The sequence below is a fragment of the Hipposideros armiger genome, unplaced genomic scaffold (genome assembly GCF_001890085.2).
Source record: "Hipposideros armiger isolate ML-2016 unplaced genomic scaffold, ASM189008v1 scaffold_743, whole genome shotgun sequence".
NCBI classification, from domain to species: domain Eukaryota; kingdom Metazoa; phylum Chordata; class Mammalia; order Chiroptera; family Hipposideridae; genus Hipposideros; species Hipposideros armiger.
Genome location: NW_017732093.1, coordinates 780769 through 798108, shown reverse-complemented (window position 1 = coordinate 798108; position 17340 = coordinate 780769). Strand labels below are relative to the sequence as shown.

The 17340-nt window shown below is 42.0% G+C and overlaps 2 protein-coding genes across 5 annotated transcripts in view; one reads left to right on the top strand and one right to left on the bottom strand.

Annotated features, from left to right (window-relative positions):
• EFCAB14 (EF-hand calcium binding domain 14) overlaps positions 1-11147 on the top strand; it is a 35794-nt gene extending 24647 nt beyond the window's left edge. The window contains exons 7-10 of the mRNA XM_019628015.1: positions 838-924; positions 3076-3187; positions 4195-4320; positions 7695-11147. Coding sequence (XP_019483560.1) covers positions 838-924; positions 3076-3187; positions 4195-4320; positions 7695-7870 — 501 coding nt within the window. The 3' untranslated portion in view covers positions 7871-11147. The remainder of the gene's footprint in view (positions 1-837; positions 925-3075; positions 3188-4194; positions 4321-7694) is intronic.
• A 1536-nt stretch (positions 11148-12683) lies between these two features.
• On the bottom strand, positions 12684-17197 carry TEX38 (testis expressed 38). 4 transcript variants are annotated; one of them, XM_019628010.1, is made up of 3 exons: positions 16719-17197; positions 15651-15901; positions 12684-13371 (listed from the first exon to the last, which is right to left on the bottom strand). In XM_019628010.1, the coding sequence occupies exon 3, from the start codon at positions 13244-13246 to the stop codon at positions 12767-12769; it is 480 nt and encodes a 159-aa protein (XP_019483555.1). In that variant the 5' UTR covers positions 13247-13371; positions 15651-15901; positions 16719-17197; the 3' UTR covers positions 12684-12766. The 4 variants fall into 4 exon arrangements, with proteins under 4 accessions (XP_019483555.1, XP_019483557.1, XP_019483558.1 ...); XM_019628012.1 differs by having other exon boundaries at positions 15651-15794; XM_019628013.1 differs by having other exon boundaries at positions 15651-16820; positions 16923-17197.
• Between the last annotated feature and the right edge of the window lie 143 nt (positions 17198-17340).

Here is a 17340-nt window from a genome sequence, read left to right as displayed (position 1 = left end):
TTCCAAGCCAGTTCTTAACCATCGCGCCACTCGGCCGGCCCTGGATTATTCTTTAATAGCTGCAAGCCCCACCCTTAAAGATTTCATACTGCAAAGACACAGGCATGTATAAAGAAACGGAAACGAAATAAGGGAAATTGGACTATAAATTCAAGTAACCTCAAAAGCTGGAAGCAAGCCTACGAATAAAGTCGAACTCTGGCACATAGAAAGCAGTATTTGAACTGTCTTTGCCACATTGGAGCCTTGGCAAGTTGCCTCAACTTGGCTTTGAGGGTAGAGTAAGACCTGTGTCTCCTCCTGCTTCACAAGGGTGTGTAATTGACTACAAAGCTGTGAAGATTAAAGGAGACTTATTTTTAAAATCCCTTTTGAACTTAGCTAAACTAAGCAGGAGGGTTAGAAATTGTGGATGATTTGATGAGTATTAGGCTTCAAAGGCTTTCAACGCTTGTTGTGAAAACTCACCACCCCACACTCCCCATACTATCCCTCTCCTCCCCACTTTATTTTTCTCCAGAAAAGGAAGTTGGTAATAGTACCATTGGTCCTACTGTTTCTTCCAGCAGCATCATACCTAGCATAGTTCTAAAAGTTCTCTCTCGCTTTTAGTACTTCAAAGTTTTAAAGTTTGTGAATGAAACAACTAGACTAAGCACCGTTTTCATCTTGTATCTCGGTGGCCTTTCCTCCCTCTTTTTTCTCATTTTCCTACTAGTATTTCTGTTGAAAGTGTTCTGAGACCCTTTAAATAAGTTTGACCGATTTGTTAAAAAGTGCTAGATGTTTAGGTTTTAATGTTTGCCTTTAATCTTGTTGTTCTTTTTACCCTTTAAGATGGGTGATAGAGCTGCCACCCTGAAGAGGGAATCTTTGCATCAGGTGACCAACAGGACAGATACAGTTAAGAGCCAAAGCATACAGGTAAATAAGAGGAGGCTTACTCTGAAGTAAAAATAAACGCATCTTTGTGTTTTGGAGCTACTGCTTCTTTCTCAAAAGGAGCACTTTGGTCTCATTTGCTGAAACCTCAAGACAAAGTAATTAGTAAATTAGTATATTGAATAAGTGACTACTTCATTAGGCGCATACCCTGTGCCAAGCACTTTGCTAGGAGCTGGGGTGAGCACAGTGAGCAGAATAGACACATGACCTCTATTCCGGTGGCGCTCAAAGCCCATCAGTCAGAAATTATTAACACATAATTGAACAGATAATTAATCATGAGTATGATAAGTACTACAGAGGAGAAGTATAGGGTATGATGAGGGCGTTAACAGGGATCAGGAAGGCTTCCCAAAGGAAATGACTTTTAAGCTAAAACAATAAGTTATCTGTACTAATGATGGGAAACAGAGGCTTAAATAATCTAAAACTGGTGTCTAACCTAAAAATTGTTTATTTTTAGATTGCCGTCTCAGAACTTACATAGCCAATTCCCTTCACCTGTACCTTTCCCTTGTTTTTGTTCATCCAAGACATATTATCAGGATAAGGCAAGCAATCTGTGATATGCTCTGATATCCCAGGAAAGAAAGCTTGTTTGCAACATTCTCTGTGATTAGAGTATTGTTTCATATTATAAGACACAGGCTAAGCTGAAGGAAAATCCAGGAAAATTGTGACTGAGTGGCTAAAATATCATCTCAAATGCATATTGCAGTTCAGAGAATATGAGGTTCAGAGGCAATGAACTTAGAAATAAACCATAGTACAGGCAGTTTTCAGTGTAATACTTTCCATCTATAATTTTTTTCCTTACCAGTTTTATACTGTCTAGCTAAAAATCACACATGTTAAAATTTTAATGTTTTATAAGCTGAGCTCTTGTTGAATTTTCTGTTTCTGCAAAGAAAAACTTTTTAGAAAAACCTCACCTAGAGAAGGACAAGAAAATGTAAGCCAGATTTAAATGTTGAGCACAAAAAATAATAGGTGGTTACTTTTGGAAAGTAGTAGTGATTTCAGCAACAGTTCACATTTTTTAACAGTAAATATCAAAATAAAATACAAGTAATACACATTTTTGCTTAAATCTGTTGTCTTGCATACCCTTTGTGTTTTTTTAGCTGTCATCTCAGTGTATAAGTCCCTTTGAGCTGTCTCATCTAAGCATGCTAACTAGATGTAATTGCTCCTTACCATAAATTCTTCAAGCATTTAGGACCTAGTTTTAGTTACATATATTAACTCCCTAAATAAACCAAGAGTGATCTACTATACAGTAACTATTAGGGTAGAAATATAGACAGGAGAGAAATAAGTAAATATATATTGAATAAGAGAAACGTGATGAGTTGATGTTCTAATTAAACATAGGGTCAGGACCTTTTACCCTAGACTAAGCAGTTAGAAACTGGCCTCATAGAAACCAGACTTCTCTCTTTTTATAATTAAATGTATTTTTAATATGCTACTCTAGATCATCCTGGGAATGAGGCAGGAAATGGGCACGGGGAAGCTTTTTAAAAAGATATAAATAAAACTTTGAGTTAGAAATATTACAGCTGCTTCATGTTCCTGACAGCGCTTGCCACCAGTTGAATCATCACCATTGGGGGAAGAGAAGGAAGATCAGGGGAATATTTGTGGTTTGGTTGCTTTTTTTTTTTTTTAAGGTGATAAGAGCATTAAACTCTGCCTAAAGTGGTCTAGTCACAAAGTAAAGTAAGATACTCAGGAAAATTATTTAGTTAGTGTGAAATAGTTCCTCGAAAACAATATCCTACTCATTTAGGAAATGGGTGTCACAGAGGCACCTGAGCAAGGGTACATTTCTTTTACTGCTGACACATGCATGCCTTCACCGATCAGCCAAATGTTCACAGTGAATCAGATCATCTGTAGCATAATGTTCCCTTAATGGTCTAGGCTCAAATCCAGATAGGCCCTCATCAACACTGAGTACCAAAGATATCTGTAGTATTTGTTGATTCATTCCTTCATTGCCTGTATTTATAGGGAACCGACGGGGGGGTCAAGCACTACATGCTAAATAGTTTCTGGGAATATAATGAAGAATCAAATGAGGTCTTACTTCCACCTTAAACCTTCTGTGATCTTTGTTTTGGGCAGAAAGAAGATAGTTCAGATGCTCAGGTATCCAAGCTAAGAGAGAAACTGCAGCTGATCAGTGCTCTCACAAACAAACCCGAGAGCAACAGGCCTCCAGAGACCGCCCATGAAGGTGAGCTATTCAGGGCTGGCTTCTGAATATTTCACGCAGGCTTGGGCAGCTTGCCTCCCACACAGGGAGTGGAAAGGTGTTCCGGCAGGACTGATCGAACCAAGTGAATGATGCCTGAGTGCACCGAGATGAAGCTGATACACTTTGCTTTCATTTAGAAAAAGCCCATTTGGTACATGATTTGTACTCCACTCTATTAAGGGAAGAAGGGGTAATGTTTAGCTGGAAATAGACTTCTCCATGCTGTCTGCATCCAATTATAGGCAAAAAAACGTTACTGTCATAGCATGTATTAAACCAACTAAATGTTTATGGAAGTCTTTCGATTTCTATAAGTGCATAAAATTTACTTAAAAATAAATATTAGTCCTTCTGAAAAATTAACAAATAGTGGGATCGTTGGGTTGGAAAGACGCTTGGCTTTAGGTAGGGACATACTTCGTCAATATTGGGAGATGCATCAACTTCCACTGGTTTAAGCCCTACCCAGATGTAACCAAGGCGTTGGCTGTGACCCCTAGTCCCCACAAGTATTTTTCATTCTGGGGAAAGCAATACAACCTCTCTTATTCTTTTTTGGGTGGGAGATAGATTACAGTGGGAGACACTGTGCTCCATAATCATATGGTAACACTTGCAGCACCAGCTGGTCTGGTGGCACATACCCCCATATTAGGCTTATAGCACAGCTCCTAGGATATGAAATACACAGTGCTGTTCATAGTTGCAGCTTAAACTCTTAACATCTAAGCATGTATAACGCTATTTTGTATTATAAGATCTCCAGTGAGACCACAGCTTCAAATCTTAATGTTATATAATACTGATTGACCTTCATTTACCCACAAATCATATTTGATCCATGCCTTTTACTTCACTTAGTGTGCTACTTAATTCTCAGCTATTTCTCTTAAGTATGTATGCAATTGTCCTAAAAGGTGACCTTCAATACTGTTTTAATTTGGTGTCAGATTTGATAATACTAAAACCATATGTGTTTGTTACAGAGCAAGTACAGAGTTTCACATCAAAGCCATCAGCATTGCCAAAATTTCCACAGTCTCTTGAAGACCACATTGAGAAAGCCACCCAGCTAAGACCTGTCTCCCTACCAGGAATTTCTAACATCGAAGGTAAATTTTTATACCATTGGAGTAATAGGGGAAATGTTCAAAATTATAATTATTATTTTATTTAACGTGGATTGAGTACTTCCTGTGGGCCAGATTCTTGATATGCATTATATCATATAATCCTGGGAACATGTATTATACCCATTTTACTGATAGGGAAACTGCCTAAGTCCACACAGCAAATTAATTGGTTGAGGCAAAATTCATACCAAGGCAGTCTGATGCCAAAGTTTGCACTCTTAACCAATGCACTATGTTATCTCTCTATTAACGTTTTTTAGAGTTTTCATTCATTCAGTGAGTGCCTAATTAGACCCAGTGCTAAGCAGTAAGAATACAGTATAAATACGGTTTCACTTTCCTCACAGATATAACAGTCTAGTGGAGAAAGCAAATAAGCAAACAATACTGTGAGATTAGCAAAATAAAAGTAAAGGTTGACCCTCTTTGTCAGAGCCCTCCAAAAATGAGGGTTCCTTTGGTTGAAAATCAGCAAGATAAACATTGGTAAGGGGCCGGCCGAGTGGCGCGTTGGTTAGGAGTTGGCTTGGGACGCCAGCTCTGAGCAGCAGGGCCTGGGTTCGGATCCCACATGGGCCAGAGACACTGCCCTCTACAGCTAAGACGGTGAATGACAGCTCGACCTGGAACTGGGCTGCCGTGAGTCGCCGGTGAAGGCGTAGGTTGCAGTGGGGCTGGCTGGCAGAGGGCGTGAGCTTTCAATGAGCTGCCGTGAATCACCGTGTGCAGGCCGTCCAATGGCCGGCAAGCGACTGCCTCACCCAGGAAGAGCACAATGATAATACCAACATGGGCCAGTGAAGCGATGTCCTCCACAACTAGACTGAAGAACAAAAGGACAGCAACTTGTCTGTTCCTCTTCCCCGATTCCCCAATAAAATCTTGAAAAACAAAACAAAATAAAACAAAAAAAGCATTGGTAGGAAGGATACAATTTGCAGAAAAGTGTGTTTGCCCTGCTCCCTACAGTGTGTTTGTATCCATCATTGTGATATTTGTCTCCAGATTTTGCATTTGCTAACTGCCTGGAAAAGCACCCCCCTCCCGTACACCTGCCTTTGCCTGGCTCTTTATCTTGACCTCAGCTTAGATACCTTTCCACCAGGAAAATTGCCTTAACTCCCAGGACTGGATTAGGTTCCTCCTGTGTTATGACCTATTACAATATTTTGTTTGCTTCTGTTTAGCACATGTCACTCTATTGTACTTTTCTAGGGAGATAAATTAACTTTACTTCCAGCTCCTAGCATAGTGACTGATACACATGAATATTTGTTAAGTGAATGAGGTATCTACAGGCTACAATTAATGCTTAAAGTATAGAAGACTTACATTTGCATTGCCATTTAAATGAAATGATTTTGTTCCCATCCCCAATTTTTTCTTTCAGTTTTCTGGGGAGACAGGAGAGTATTAAGTTATATTTATTGACAGCACAGGCTGCCTCCTCCCACTCCCCATTATTATAGCAAGAATTGATGAGAGGAAAGACTGTTAGAGCAGATTGAGAAATAGCCAATTGTATTTCAATCCCTAACATAGGCCTTACACACTTTGGAATGACTACACTTTTGAAATGACCTGAAGCAGCAATCAAAGTTTTATTTGAATACTGCTACCAAGTGCAGAGCAAATTTTATAAACTCATTTCCCATATGCACACACAAAAATAATATTTTCCAGCTAGCCACTTGGTGGCAGGCATTGGGAACAAGTGTCCCACCTGCTTTTCTGGCTTTCAGAGAGCTTTTGAGACTTTATATCTTAGGAGTGAAAGGAGGGCCTTATTCAGAAGATTGTCTACAAAACCGTTAATGGACTCAACCTTGCACTGTAATGGTTTTCCCTCCCTTCAGACCATTTTCACTCTTCTAACAGCAGGCCAATTGAATCTAAAAGTAAAGTTGAATAAATGGAGAAAGGAAAGGAATTTAGGAAGATTTTTAAAGAAACATAAGCCTTTTTGATTGTCTTCCGGTATTAGAGACTAAATCTACTAAATAGGGACACAATCAAGTCCTTTTTAAATGTTATATAAATAATTGGACCTCCTAAATGTGCCTCATGGTGTCCTTGAGAAAATACCAGAAGAAACTGCTGAGAGAAATTCTCCAATCCTGTTAGCTCAAATAATATCTTAGAAATTAAAAAGAAGATACAGATCAACTGGTGGTAATGCTCTCTCAGCTGGAATAAAGAGAGATGGAACGTGTGTATGCAAGTAAGCATAAGTAACTGACACTATGTATACAATATATACAACTTTGAAGAGATATCTAGTCCTCTGAGTTTTCTTAATTGAGGTATCACCCTTTTAAAATGTATAATTCAGTGGTTTTTAGTATATTCATGAAGTTAGGCAACCATCACTACTATCTAATTGCAGAACATTTTTATCATCCCTAAAAGAAACCCTGTACTCATTACACAGTCATCCCCTATTCCCTTTCCCCCTAGTCCCTGGCAACCACTAATCCCTCAATCACTATCTTTTTGGATTTGCCTAATTTGGATATTTCATATAATGGAATCATAAAATACATGGCCTTATGTATGCATCTTTCAATATGCTCCTTTCATTGAGCATAATGTTTTCAAGGTCTATCCATGTTGTAGCATGTAGCAGTATTTCATTCCTTTTTATGTCTGAATAATATTCCTTTGTTTGGATATACCACATTTTATTTATCCATTCATCAGCTAATGGACATTTGAGAGAGCATCAAACTCTCTCAGTGTTTGTATCTCTCAGTATCAGAGATGTAAGATACTCATTCATGGAGCTAAGAATCGCTTTAGGTGTCTGGCCTCATCAGTCTAGGAATAATGGCAATTAGGAATAATGCAGCTATGAACATTCATGTACAAGTCTTTATGTAGACAAATGTTTTCATTTTCTCTGCATATATACCTAGGAATGGAATTGCTGGGTCATATGATAACTCTGTTTGACAATATGCCATAGTCTTTTTTACAGGTTCAGCCCCTTTCAGTTAGCTCTTTAGGCCTCTGCAGCCCTTTTCCCCCCTTCCCCCCTTCAACATAAGAATAAAATCTGGAAAATCTAAAAGGAAGGCCCTGGACAGAGAAAGGCAATCCATTCCTTTACCCTGTGATTATCTGTCACTGCTTCTATTTTGGGAGGATAGTGCCATACAGTATTCCTCTTGGTCTTAAAGGATCAATTAGTCTTTCTGATTTAGCGAGATCCTAAACTTTACCTTTTGGAAACAAGAGTCTGCAAAATAGCTTTCCTTTTAGTGCTTTAAATTCAGTTGAGGCTACTTTTTAAACTTGTAACTAAATTTAGCCTGTATAGACATAATACACTTTTTGTAATTCCTTTTTAACAGATCTTCAGGATTTATTCCACAAGACTGGCCAGAACATGGATGGGAAGCTGACCTACCAGGAAATCTGGAACTTCTTAGGTTCTGCTCTGCCGGAACCAGAGCGTTTGAGAGAGTTTGATGCTGATGGAGATGGAAGATACTCATTCCTGGAGCTAAGAGTAGCTTCAGGTGTCTAGCCTCATCGGGCATATTTAGGAATGGTTATGGTATACACCCCAGACTACCTAATATCTACTCACCTAACAAAACAACAACCCTTTTATTTACCCATCAATCCTTTAGGCCTCCAAACTACTGTAGGAGACACATTGCCACCTTTTAACTTGTTTGAAAAAGCTATATAAAAATTATTTTTTTAAAAAAGAAGACCATTTTACTTATGATATTCAGAAATCTATGATTTCCTGAAACCAATAAGATCTTAATTTTAAAATTGCCAGAAAAAAAGACAAGCCCTTTTTTTTCTCTTTCCTTTTTTTGAGGGGAGGAGACCTTATCTTTTAGAACTGGAAAATGTGTATATAGAGAGAATAAGCCACATTTTATATTTCACATAAATTTGCCTTAAATTAGCTGCACTTTATACAGACTCAGAAAATGTCTTGATAGACTTTTCCTGTTTGTAAATATTTAAAATGAAAGAATTGTGTATATTTTGTGGGAAGTAGGAAGAATGGTTTGAAACAGGATGTGAACAAATGACTTGTTATTAAAAATCGCTAATCTGATCTGGTAGTGACTGAAAGTATGTCCACGTCTCCTTTGGACATCTCCTTTAGGTGATGCCATGGGATTTGGCCTGGTGGCTGGGGGAATTAATTTAGAGAGTGAACCCTGGGGACATTGCCACCTCCAGGCTCAGGAAAGGCAGATCTGCTCTTTGTTCCTATCACCTCAGCTAATCCCAACTTGTGAACCAGAGAAGTCTTGTTGGGGATTTTTCTCATTTTTAATTCTATTTCAGGGTTTATGAACATAAAAATTTATCTAGTGAGGAGCTACCTTTTCCCCCCAAGTGAGCTAGATTGGCTTCCCCACACACACACACACACATACACACTCACACACTCAAGTCTATCTAAAAGCTGTATCTGACTCACCTCTGATACTATCGCCATTTTGAATGGCAAGGTTGAGGTCCCTTGGCTTTAGAGGAGAGCTGTGCCTCTAATTTTGACCCAGGAAACTCCTTAAGATTTTACCTGGGGGCTAACCAAGAACCTAATATGTTGTCTGTGGGCTAAGGCCAAAAACGTTGTGAACATACTAGGTTTCCTTATAATTATCAGGTCAGAAGTAGCTAGAGGCTTTATGTCCAGAGGATGCCAAACAAGCAGACAGGCCTGGAATGCTGGGCTTCATGTGATAGTAGCACGTTTTTTCAAATCTAATACAAGCAAGTGCAATTCTTTTCCCTTTAAATGTTTCTGTAGGCCTGGTACTAAAGGACTCTGGGATGGAAGGAATTATACCTCCATGTCAACTGCGTGTGTGTTGTGTTGTTCTTAGAGGCAGTCTACGGACAACACAAAAGGAAAAAACTGCAAAACTTAACTGTGCTGTAAGCCAAGTCAGGGAAAAACTAGAGACACTTTCATGGCACTGACTTCTTTAGTGGAGCTCATTTCTATTTTAACTGTCCAAGTTGCCCGTTTAGCCATGGACACAGTCAGAAACCCTTAATATTTAAGGGTTGGGGTCTTTTTTTTTTTTCTTTATATGATAATCAGCTTGATGTTGGCTAACCTTGATTTTTTTTTTTCCTGGAAGTATTAAAATCTAGTTAAAGCAAGATGAAGTCTTTTCCCATGAATGTGTCTGCTTACCTCATTATGGCTTATGCTTCTCTCTTTTTAAAAAAACAGACATTTCCCTTGCCCATCTGAGCTATTTCACTTTCTTGGAAAGGTTAAAATATAGTATAAAATTAGCCTGGCACTTTAGGACCTTGAAGATTACTCTTCTGGCAGCCTTCCATGCCCACCCCCCTTTTTTAATGTATACACCCTTACGGACTTTGTAACAACCAAATAACATTCTAGCAATAAATTGAATTATACTGCTATATTTGTATATACTGTACCCTAAATAGTATGCCTGTACCTGGAAGGTATTTTTTTGAGAACTGATTTATATGAAATATACTTGAGGGTAATGTAGCTTGTCCTTTTTATTTTCAAATTCTTATTCATAGGCAGATACTTTGAGGACACCTTAACTCTTTGTTGTTCTTTTCTTTCATATCGGAGGGCTACCCATGGAGGAGTTGGTTTTGTTTTTATCATCGTTTCTTCTCACCGCCAGCTTGTCTGGCTAGCATCATCCCTGAGCCAGGTGTATAGTACCATCCCCTCCCCCTCCCAAATTTGGCAGAGGTATTCCTGCTACATTCTTAGACCTATGAATACCCTTTCGTGCTTCCTAGGAAAGTGCCCTATCTCCCAGGCAGAACTAGGGCATCTGGAACTCCTTTAAGTTGCTCAGACTCATTGGCTTAAGAAAAGAGCCTCATAAATCTATTAGTGTTAATTTGGGATTTTTATTTGTAAATTGTCTTAACTTACCCAACGTATGAATTGTGTTTAACTATAATCAAGCTTCACCTTCCATATCTCAGCTCTGAGAATAAGGTTGAGTAGTAATGGTGAGTTTGGTTTTGGTTTTGGTTTCAAATACTTTGACCGTGTCACTCTGGCAGCTCCTGCTGCTTGCCTGAGTTACCCAAAGCACTCACTCTTTCTTGGTCCTTTTTTTCTTCTGCCTTATATTGTCTGGCATAATGTTTACTTAGAGGGCCTCCTTATAAATCAGAGGCAAAAAGGTATTGCAGGAAGAGATGAGCCAAAAGAAGAGAGAACCCGGCTTAGGGATGGCTGTAGTATTGACTTACGAGCAGAGAAGGACCTGGCACTTAGAAATGTGTCTGAAACAGCAAAGCTAACAAGTGGACACCCTTCACCTCCTGCTAGCCACTTTCCCTCCCGTACGTGTTTCTTCACTTTACGTGGCTGGGCCAAACCCCCTTGATGCCCCCGCTGGTTTTGCTGGTCACAGTTGAAGATTTTGACTGTGATAGGCTCATACTCATAATGGCCTGCTGTTGGGTTGTTTTTAGTGACAGCTTTCGTTTGATACACACCTCATTGGCTTGCTTACCAACACAAGCTAGATGCAGTCCCTTCTTTCATATCCAAACGGAACACATTTGGGTATTCCTGAGACTTTATAGAGCGTGTATTGTTTGTTATATGAACCTAACCTACCTTGTTGTTTTCTCACATTAAAAAATGTCAATCTACTTTGCTTTAGTGGAGCTATTTTGGTAATGTATAAGCAATTTTGGTTCTGTTTAGGGAGTGAATTCAAGGTTTCCATGACTTGATTTAAATTTTGCTTACTTCATATCAGTAATACAAGCATTTTAATTTATCTAAATAAAACATTTCCCTTTTCTCCCACTGTGTCTATGACTAAAGGCTCTCCCCACCCTTGATTTCTAAGGGAAAAATAACTCTGTGTGTGTGTGTGTGTGTGTGTCTGCTTTGATCCCTATTTTTATGGCCTGTTTCCTTTCGAAAGCAAGGACTAACAGATGGTGGGCACAGCGTAATGTGGAAGAATCTGCCTGACGAACGGCAGGATTTGGCCTGAAGAAAAGAAGGCTGCTGCTTTGGCATCTGCAGGGTGGGAGGGGATGGGAAAAGGGACAAGTGAGCTGCTCCTGTATCAACCAGAAAACTCCACTTATGCCTGTTTTATATTTTGAGATTCAATATAAGAGCATGTTTATAAGAAATTTTCCACTGTTGAAAAAAAGAAAAAGAAGGCGGCTTGAAATCCATTACAAGAGAGGGGTCATATAGGGGCTAGTGCTTTTTCACACACAGAAAAATAGCAAAATTAGTTCTATGTGGTTGCTAGATTCTGGGATTACATGCACAACCTGGAAGGCCTTTCCCCTCAGTGAAGACTACGTAAAGCTTAGCTCACCTGAGCCTCTTACCAAGTATAGTAAGATGGTTTCCTTATTTCCAAAGTAAAAGGAAAAATGGTATATCCTTGGGCAGACCTGACCTTTCTTATCTTTAAACGGACCAAGTAGCCAGTATTATCTTTGTCTCCTTTTAGGATGGTTTCCAGAAGGTACAAAAATTAATATTCCCATATAGTGGATCTTACCTGTTGGAGGAGCCATGAATCCCTTTGAGGGGAAAAAACCAAAAACCTATGGATACATTTCTGTGTATAATTTTAGGGGGTCCAAGCCAATCCATGGACCAAGTTAATTGCACCCTACACACAGAAAATCATTTGCCAAGTGTTTTCTAACAAGACATTAGGGAAGGGACATCATAGTGTATGGTGGGAAGATCAAGAACTTGGATGCCAGGCAGATGTAAATTTGAGACTTCGCAGCATAAAAACAATATGGCAAATGCCCTTGGGAAATGTCTTCATCTGTAAGAGGAGGGTCATGATCTGCATTTGGCAGTGTTCTTATATTAGAAATAATGTAGAGATGACCACGTAAGAACTCAATACACATAGGAAAAGAATGTGATTCCGCCAGTGGAGCAGTGGAATTCATAGCTCTCAAAATGACTTGTTTTGTCTGCATCGTGGCCACTATGAATTGCCATAGCTCACACACCCACAGCTATCATTCTTATGGCAGCTGTGCTTAATGTCCTATAGAACGGCAGTGCTTTTGGGTACCTAGGCCAGGGTCTGGCATACGTTTTTGGATGTAAATATGTACTGGATAGAGGGCTGTTGAGCCCATCACAAGTACTAGGTCAGTGTGACTTCCCACAGCCAACCCTCTAATTCTGATTTGTGTTGCTGAGACCCAGTCACCTCAGTTTGGCTTGCAAAATGCCCCTCTTTTAATGGGAAGGACTTTGCCCTCCTAACAACAACTGAGACAAAACGGAGCCTTGAACTTTTTTAATTGTTCATAATGTGATAACATCCAGATGCGCTCTGGCCTGTGTCAATACCGCCTCCCTGAGTTTAGCTCCATTTCCTGCTTTGCCCCAATACCTCCAGCTTCCACCTTCAGTGAGAGGAGGCTACAATTCTGAAGCAAAAGGCTTGGCATTGAAGCAGTGGTCCCCATGGGCCAGAGTGGGGAGGGAATGGAAGTGGACATTCCTTTCAGGATAGGTGGCCAAAGGGTAGGAGACCGAGTGATTCAGCATTGGGGGTAGGTTACACAGGGAGACGGCCAAGGGCACCTCCTGAAAGATGGGAATTGGGAGTGAGGAGCTGGCGTGGGGCCGCAGCATTGGAGAAAGTAGGGGCTGCTGTGGGACCGGCTGCAATGCAGGTTGCAGGGGGACTGGGGCCTCCACATTGGGGCTTCTCTCTTGGGCAGCATGACTCCTCTCAGAGCTGTCCAACTGCCCCAGAGGATCTGAACTCTGGACTTCAGTCTCAGTCTTGGTGACAGGAAGGGGAGGGCCTGTGTTGATGGCTGTGTTCATGCCATAGCGCCTTCGCTTGTTAATCCAGTACAGCAGCGGGCTGTAGGTGAATGTGGCGGCTCTCATCACTTCTACCCACTCCTGGGCATGCTTTTCCCGCCGCAAGTTCTTCCTCCGGTGCAGAAAGAGAATGCACCCACCGGTTACCACAGAACACAGCCCCAGGAATCCAAAGTACAGTGAGACCCACACTAAGGCAATAAGAAAAAAGAAGAGGCAAGCTGGCTGACAGCTCTAGCTCAGTGCTCTTTTAGCCCATTCATCCATCATTCCATCCACTTAACCTCTCTCTTCATTCCTTCCCTCCCTCCTCATTGACTTACCACATCATTCTCTTGTTCAATCAAAGCTAGATTTAAGAGGCCACTTTAGCCCTCTAGAGATAAGGAATGCTAGGTCAGGGGGTGGGGGTATGACCTGTCTGAGTTTAGTCAAGCCTCTGGTTCCCAGCCCTGGAACCACGCAATCCACCAGATTGGGGAGCCTCACTAAGGGCAAGGCTCATCAAAGAAGTAAAAGTTTAACAGTTGACAGGGACACCAGTGTCCCATTCCTTTCCACCACACGCTTTACCCATTCAGCTGTGATGGTCCTAGGGTATTCATAGTACCATTCTAGCCTCAAAGAATCCTTAGTTTTCCATAGAATCCTTAGATGAAACCATATCTTAACTGCTTAGCACTCCTTCGTGCAGGCAGCCACCACCCCATCCATGCAAAAGGTGTTCTTTGAGTGCCCCCAAGCTAAGGGCACAAAACAAGGGGCAGGGATTGGAAGGGCATTTACCATCAGGGAGGCTCAGGTCCTCCGGTTGGGAATCCATAAGTTCGAGCCTTGGTACCTGGCTGGTGGCTTTGGAGAGAGGGAGCTCATTTACCCATCTGTCCAGCCAATAGGAGTCCTAGGAATGCCTAAGCCCCATTGTTCCCTAAAGGTGAGGTCACTGGGTTCTGAGCATTGAGCATTCCCAGGGCGGTGCTTGTGAAGTCTTAGGTTAATTGGACTCCATCCAATGGCATCATAGTGTATATCTACTGCTTCTATCAGGGACTGGCCCACACACTGAACTGTCTGTTCCATACCCCTTATGGTGAACCCACAGAACAGCCCCCAGGAAAGGGCCCCAGCTCCCTCAGGGGCTTAGCCATGTTGCTGTGCTTTAAGGAACAGTTGATGGATACCTGTCCCCAGTGGGAAATGGGACAGGGAGCACACACAGCTTTGGGCAGCAGCCCTGCCCTCAAGATGTCTGTGACCAACTTGTCGGGAGAAAACCTACTTAGGGGAACCGATTAATGCCTCCTTTCTTGGCTCTTACGCTTTTGTTTCGTTACCTTCAACAAGTGGCATTTCCTGGACACCAGGCCCTGTGGGAGCCCTGGCACCAGGCTCCCTACCATCTGTCCCTACATCTCTTTCTAGCCTCACCTTCCTCCCCATCCATCACACACCTTTCCTTCTGATCAGGCCAGACTCCTTAACAGAGCCTGCTTATTCACATCTCTGGAGTTTTGCTCACACTGCTCCTCTACCTGTAAGTGCCCCTCCCCACTCTTTCCCCCCCACTGAACAACTGCTTATCCTTCAAGGCTTAGTTCAACCCCCTTACTCTGTAACAGTTGTTTCAGTTGGCTTCCCAGCATCCCATTATCCCCAGTTTGAAGAGGTTTTGAGAGTTGTCTAGTCCAATTCCCATCAGATGTTTGAGCCCCAGAGGTAGATCGCCCCTGGGACTACCCAGCAACTCATCCCCTGGGATATGCTTGGGTCAGGGACTTGCTCACACCATGTGAAGCAGCTTGATGTATTTACAGGCAGCTCAGTTAGAAAGCCCTTTCCTAATTAAGCCCAAGTCAGCCTCCCTGTACTACCCCTGGGCCCAGCCTATCTTCTTGGCTCCATTTAATTATTTCCTTCGTTATAGTGCCCCAGCACGTGACTTGGGGCATTATTTAGCACAGATTTCTCTCCAGGTTCCGCTTACCCTGGCTCTCCTCCTACCTCACTGGCTCCTGCTTTTCAGTCTCCTTTGCTGGTTTCGCCTCTTTTCCCTGATCTCTAAATGTTAGCATGCCCTAGGCTTCAGTCCTTAGCCTTCTACCTACATTCATTCCTTCAGTGATCTCATTCAGACTCATAGTTTTAAATGGCATATATACACTGACAACTCACAACTTTGTTTCTCCAGCCCAGACCGCTCCTCAGAACTTTAGGCTCATTCACCCAACAGCGTGGTGACATCCCGACTTGCCAGTCTATTAAGTGATCTCAAACTAACATGTCCAGAAACAAATTCCTGATCATTCACCCTCTAAAACCTACTTCAGCCTTCCTCCTCTCCGTAAATGGCAATTCAATCCTTCCAGTTGTTCAGGTCAAAAGCCTATAAGTTATTATTGACTCCTTTCATTCTCTCACAACCACATTCACTCCATTAGCAAAATCTTTAGGCTTTGCTTTCATAACATACCCAGAATCTGACGACTTTTTTTATCACTATCACCTCATTTGAAGCACCACCATCTCTCGCTTGGATTATTGGTCTCCCTGTTAGGTGATCAACCATTCCAGTTTGCCAAGGACTGAGGAGGTTTCCAGGATGTAGGACTTGATGCTGAAAACAGGGAAAGTCCCAGGTAAACCAGGACAAATCTGTGACCCTTGGGAGAGCTTCCATCCTTGTTCCCCATGCCCTATTGTCCACCAGCAGCCAGAATGATCCTTTTAAAAAGTAGGTCATGTTATTTCTCTGCTCAAACACTACAGTGACTACCCATTTCACTCAGATTTCAAATTAAAGTCCTTAACCAAGGCCTACAAAGCCCTGAGCAATCTAACTACCTGCCCCATACCTCCTTCACACAATAACCTCCTTGCTATTCCACAAACAGGCCAAGCATGGTCCTGAATCAGGGCCTTTGCATTTGCCATTCCTTCTATCTGAAAGGCTCTTGCCCCAGACATCCACATAGATCATTCCCTCATTTCCTTCAGGTCCTGCTCAAGGATCCCCTATCTCTACTCTCTTAGCCTGTTTTTGTGGGGATTTTTTCCATAAATAGCATGTATCATCACCTAACATTATATATTTATTGTGTCTCACCCCACTAGAATGCAAGCTCCCTAAATTAATATAAACAAGGAAATAAACAAGAATTTCAGATAACCATAATTGCTATGAAGAGAATAAAATAAGGTAATGGGATAAAGATTATAAGGGATGTGGGGTCCTTTTGAGGCGCTGACTTGTGAAATGAGTCCTAAATGATGAGAAGGCAGCCACGTGCAAATCCAAGCAGAAGGATCAGCCAGTGCAAGGGTCCTGAGGCAGGTACAGGCTGGCACACTTGAAGGACTTACTAATCTCAGAGTCTGCCTCTTTACTCCCAGGCCACGGCCCAGGACCAGTATCTATGAGTGCAGGCTGAAATGAGCAGAGTTGAAGGCTCTGTCCCTGCCCCTGAGCAGACTACTATTTAGGAAGGGTTTCTATCAGGTAAGACCCAGACAGAAAGGACTTGCATGAAGGCAAACTGACCAGTGCCATTGCAGAGGGCCTGCTCCAGGTCTTGCCCTGTGCTGGGAGCAGATGACACACAGAGATGTTGATGTCACTGTCTCTGACCCCAGGAGCTCACACCTGGTTGGGGAGGAAGGAAGAGGGGTGAAGAAGACAGTGGCATTGAGTGGAGCCAGAGGAAGGAGAAAGCATTTCAGGGATCAAAAATAGCCTAATTAAGACCTGTGAGGACAAATCCAGGTGTCTCTGGGGAGGAGAGTGGTTCAGTTGGGCTAGAGTTCAAGGTGGATGTCAGGAAGCAGAGGGAGACAGGGCTTGAGAGGCAGCTGACATCTTGAAAGCAGTTCAGGCCTCAGTAGAACTAGGACAAGTCTCTGAATGACTCTCAGCCTCAGTTTCTTCATCTGTAAAATGAGGAAAAAACCTGCCTTGCAGTGTGTGAAGCAAGTGGTGTCCTGGACATAGAAACGCTCAGTAAAGAGAAGCTGCTCTTGTGATTACAGTTGATGAAAGGGCCTTGCAAGCTGAAGGACGACTACTACTGCGAGCGCCTAGAGAATTTAAAAGGGAGCAAGCTCGGTGAGGACGATCCGAGCGGCTTTCATGAGAAGACTTGGAGGGTAGAGGCTGTTGGTCCTGA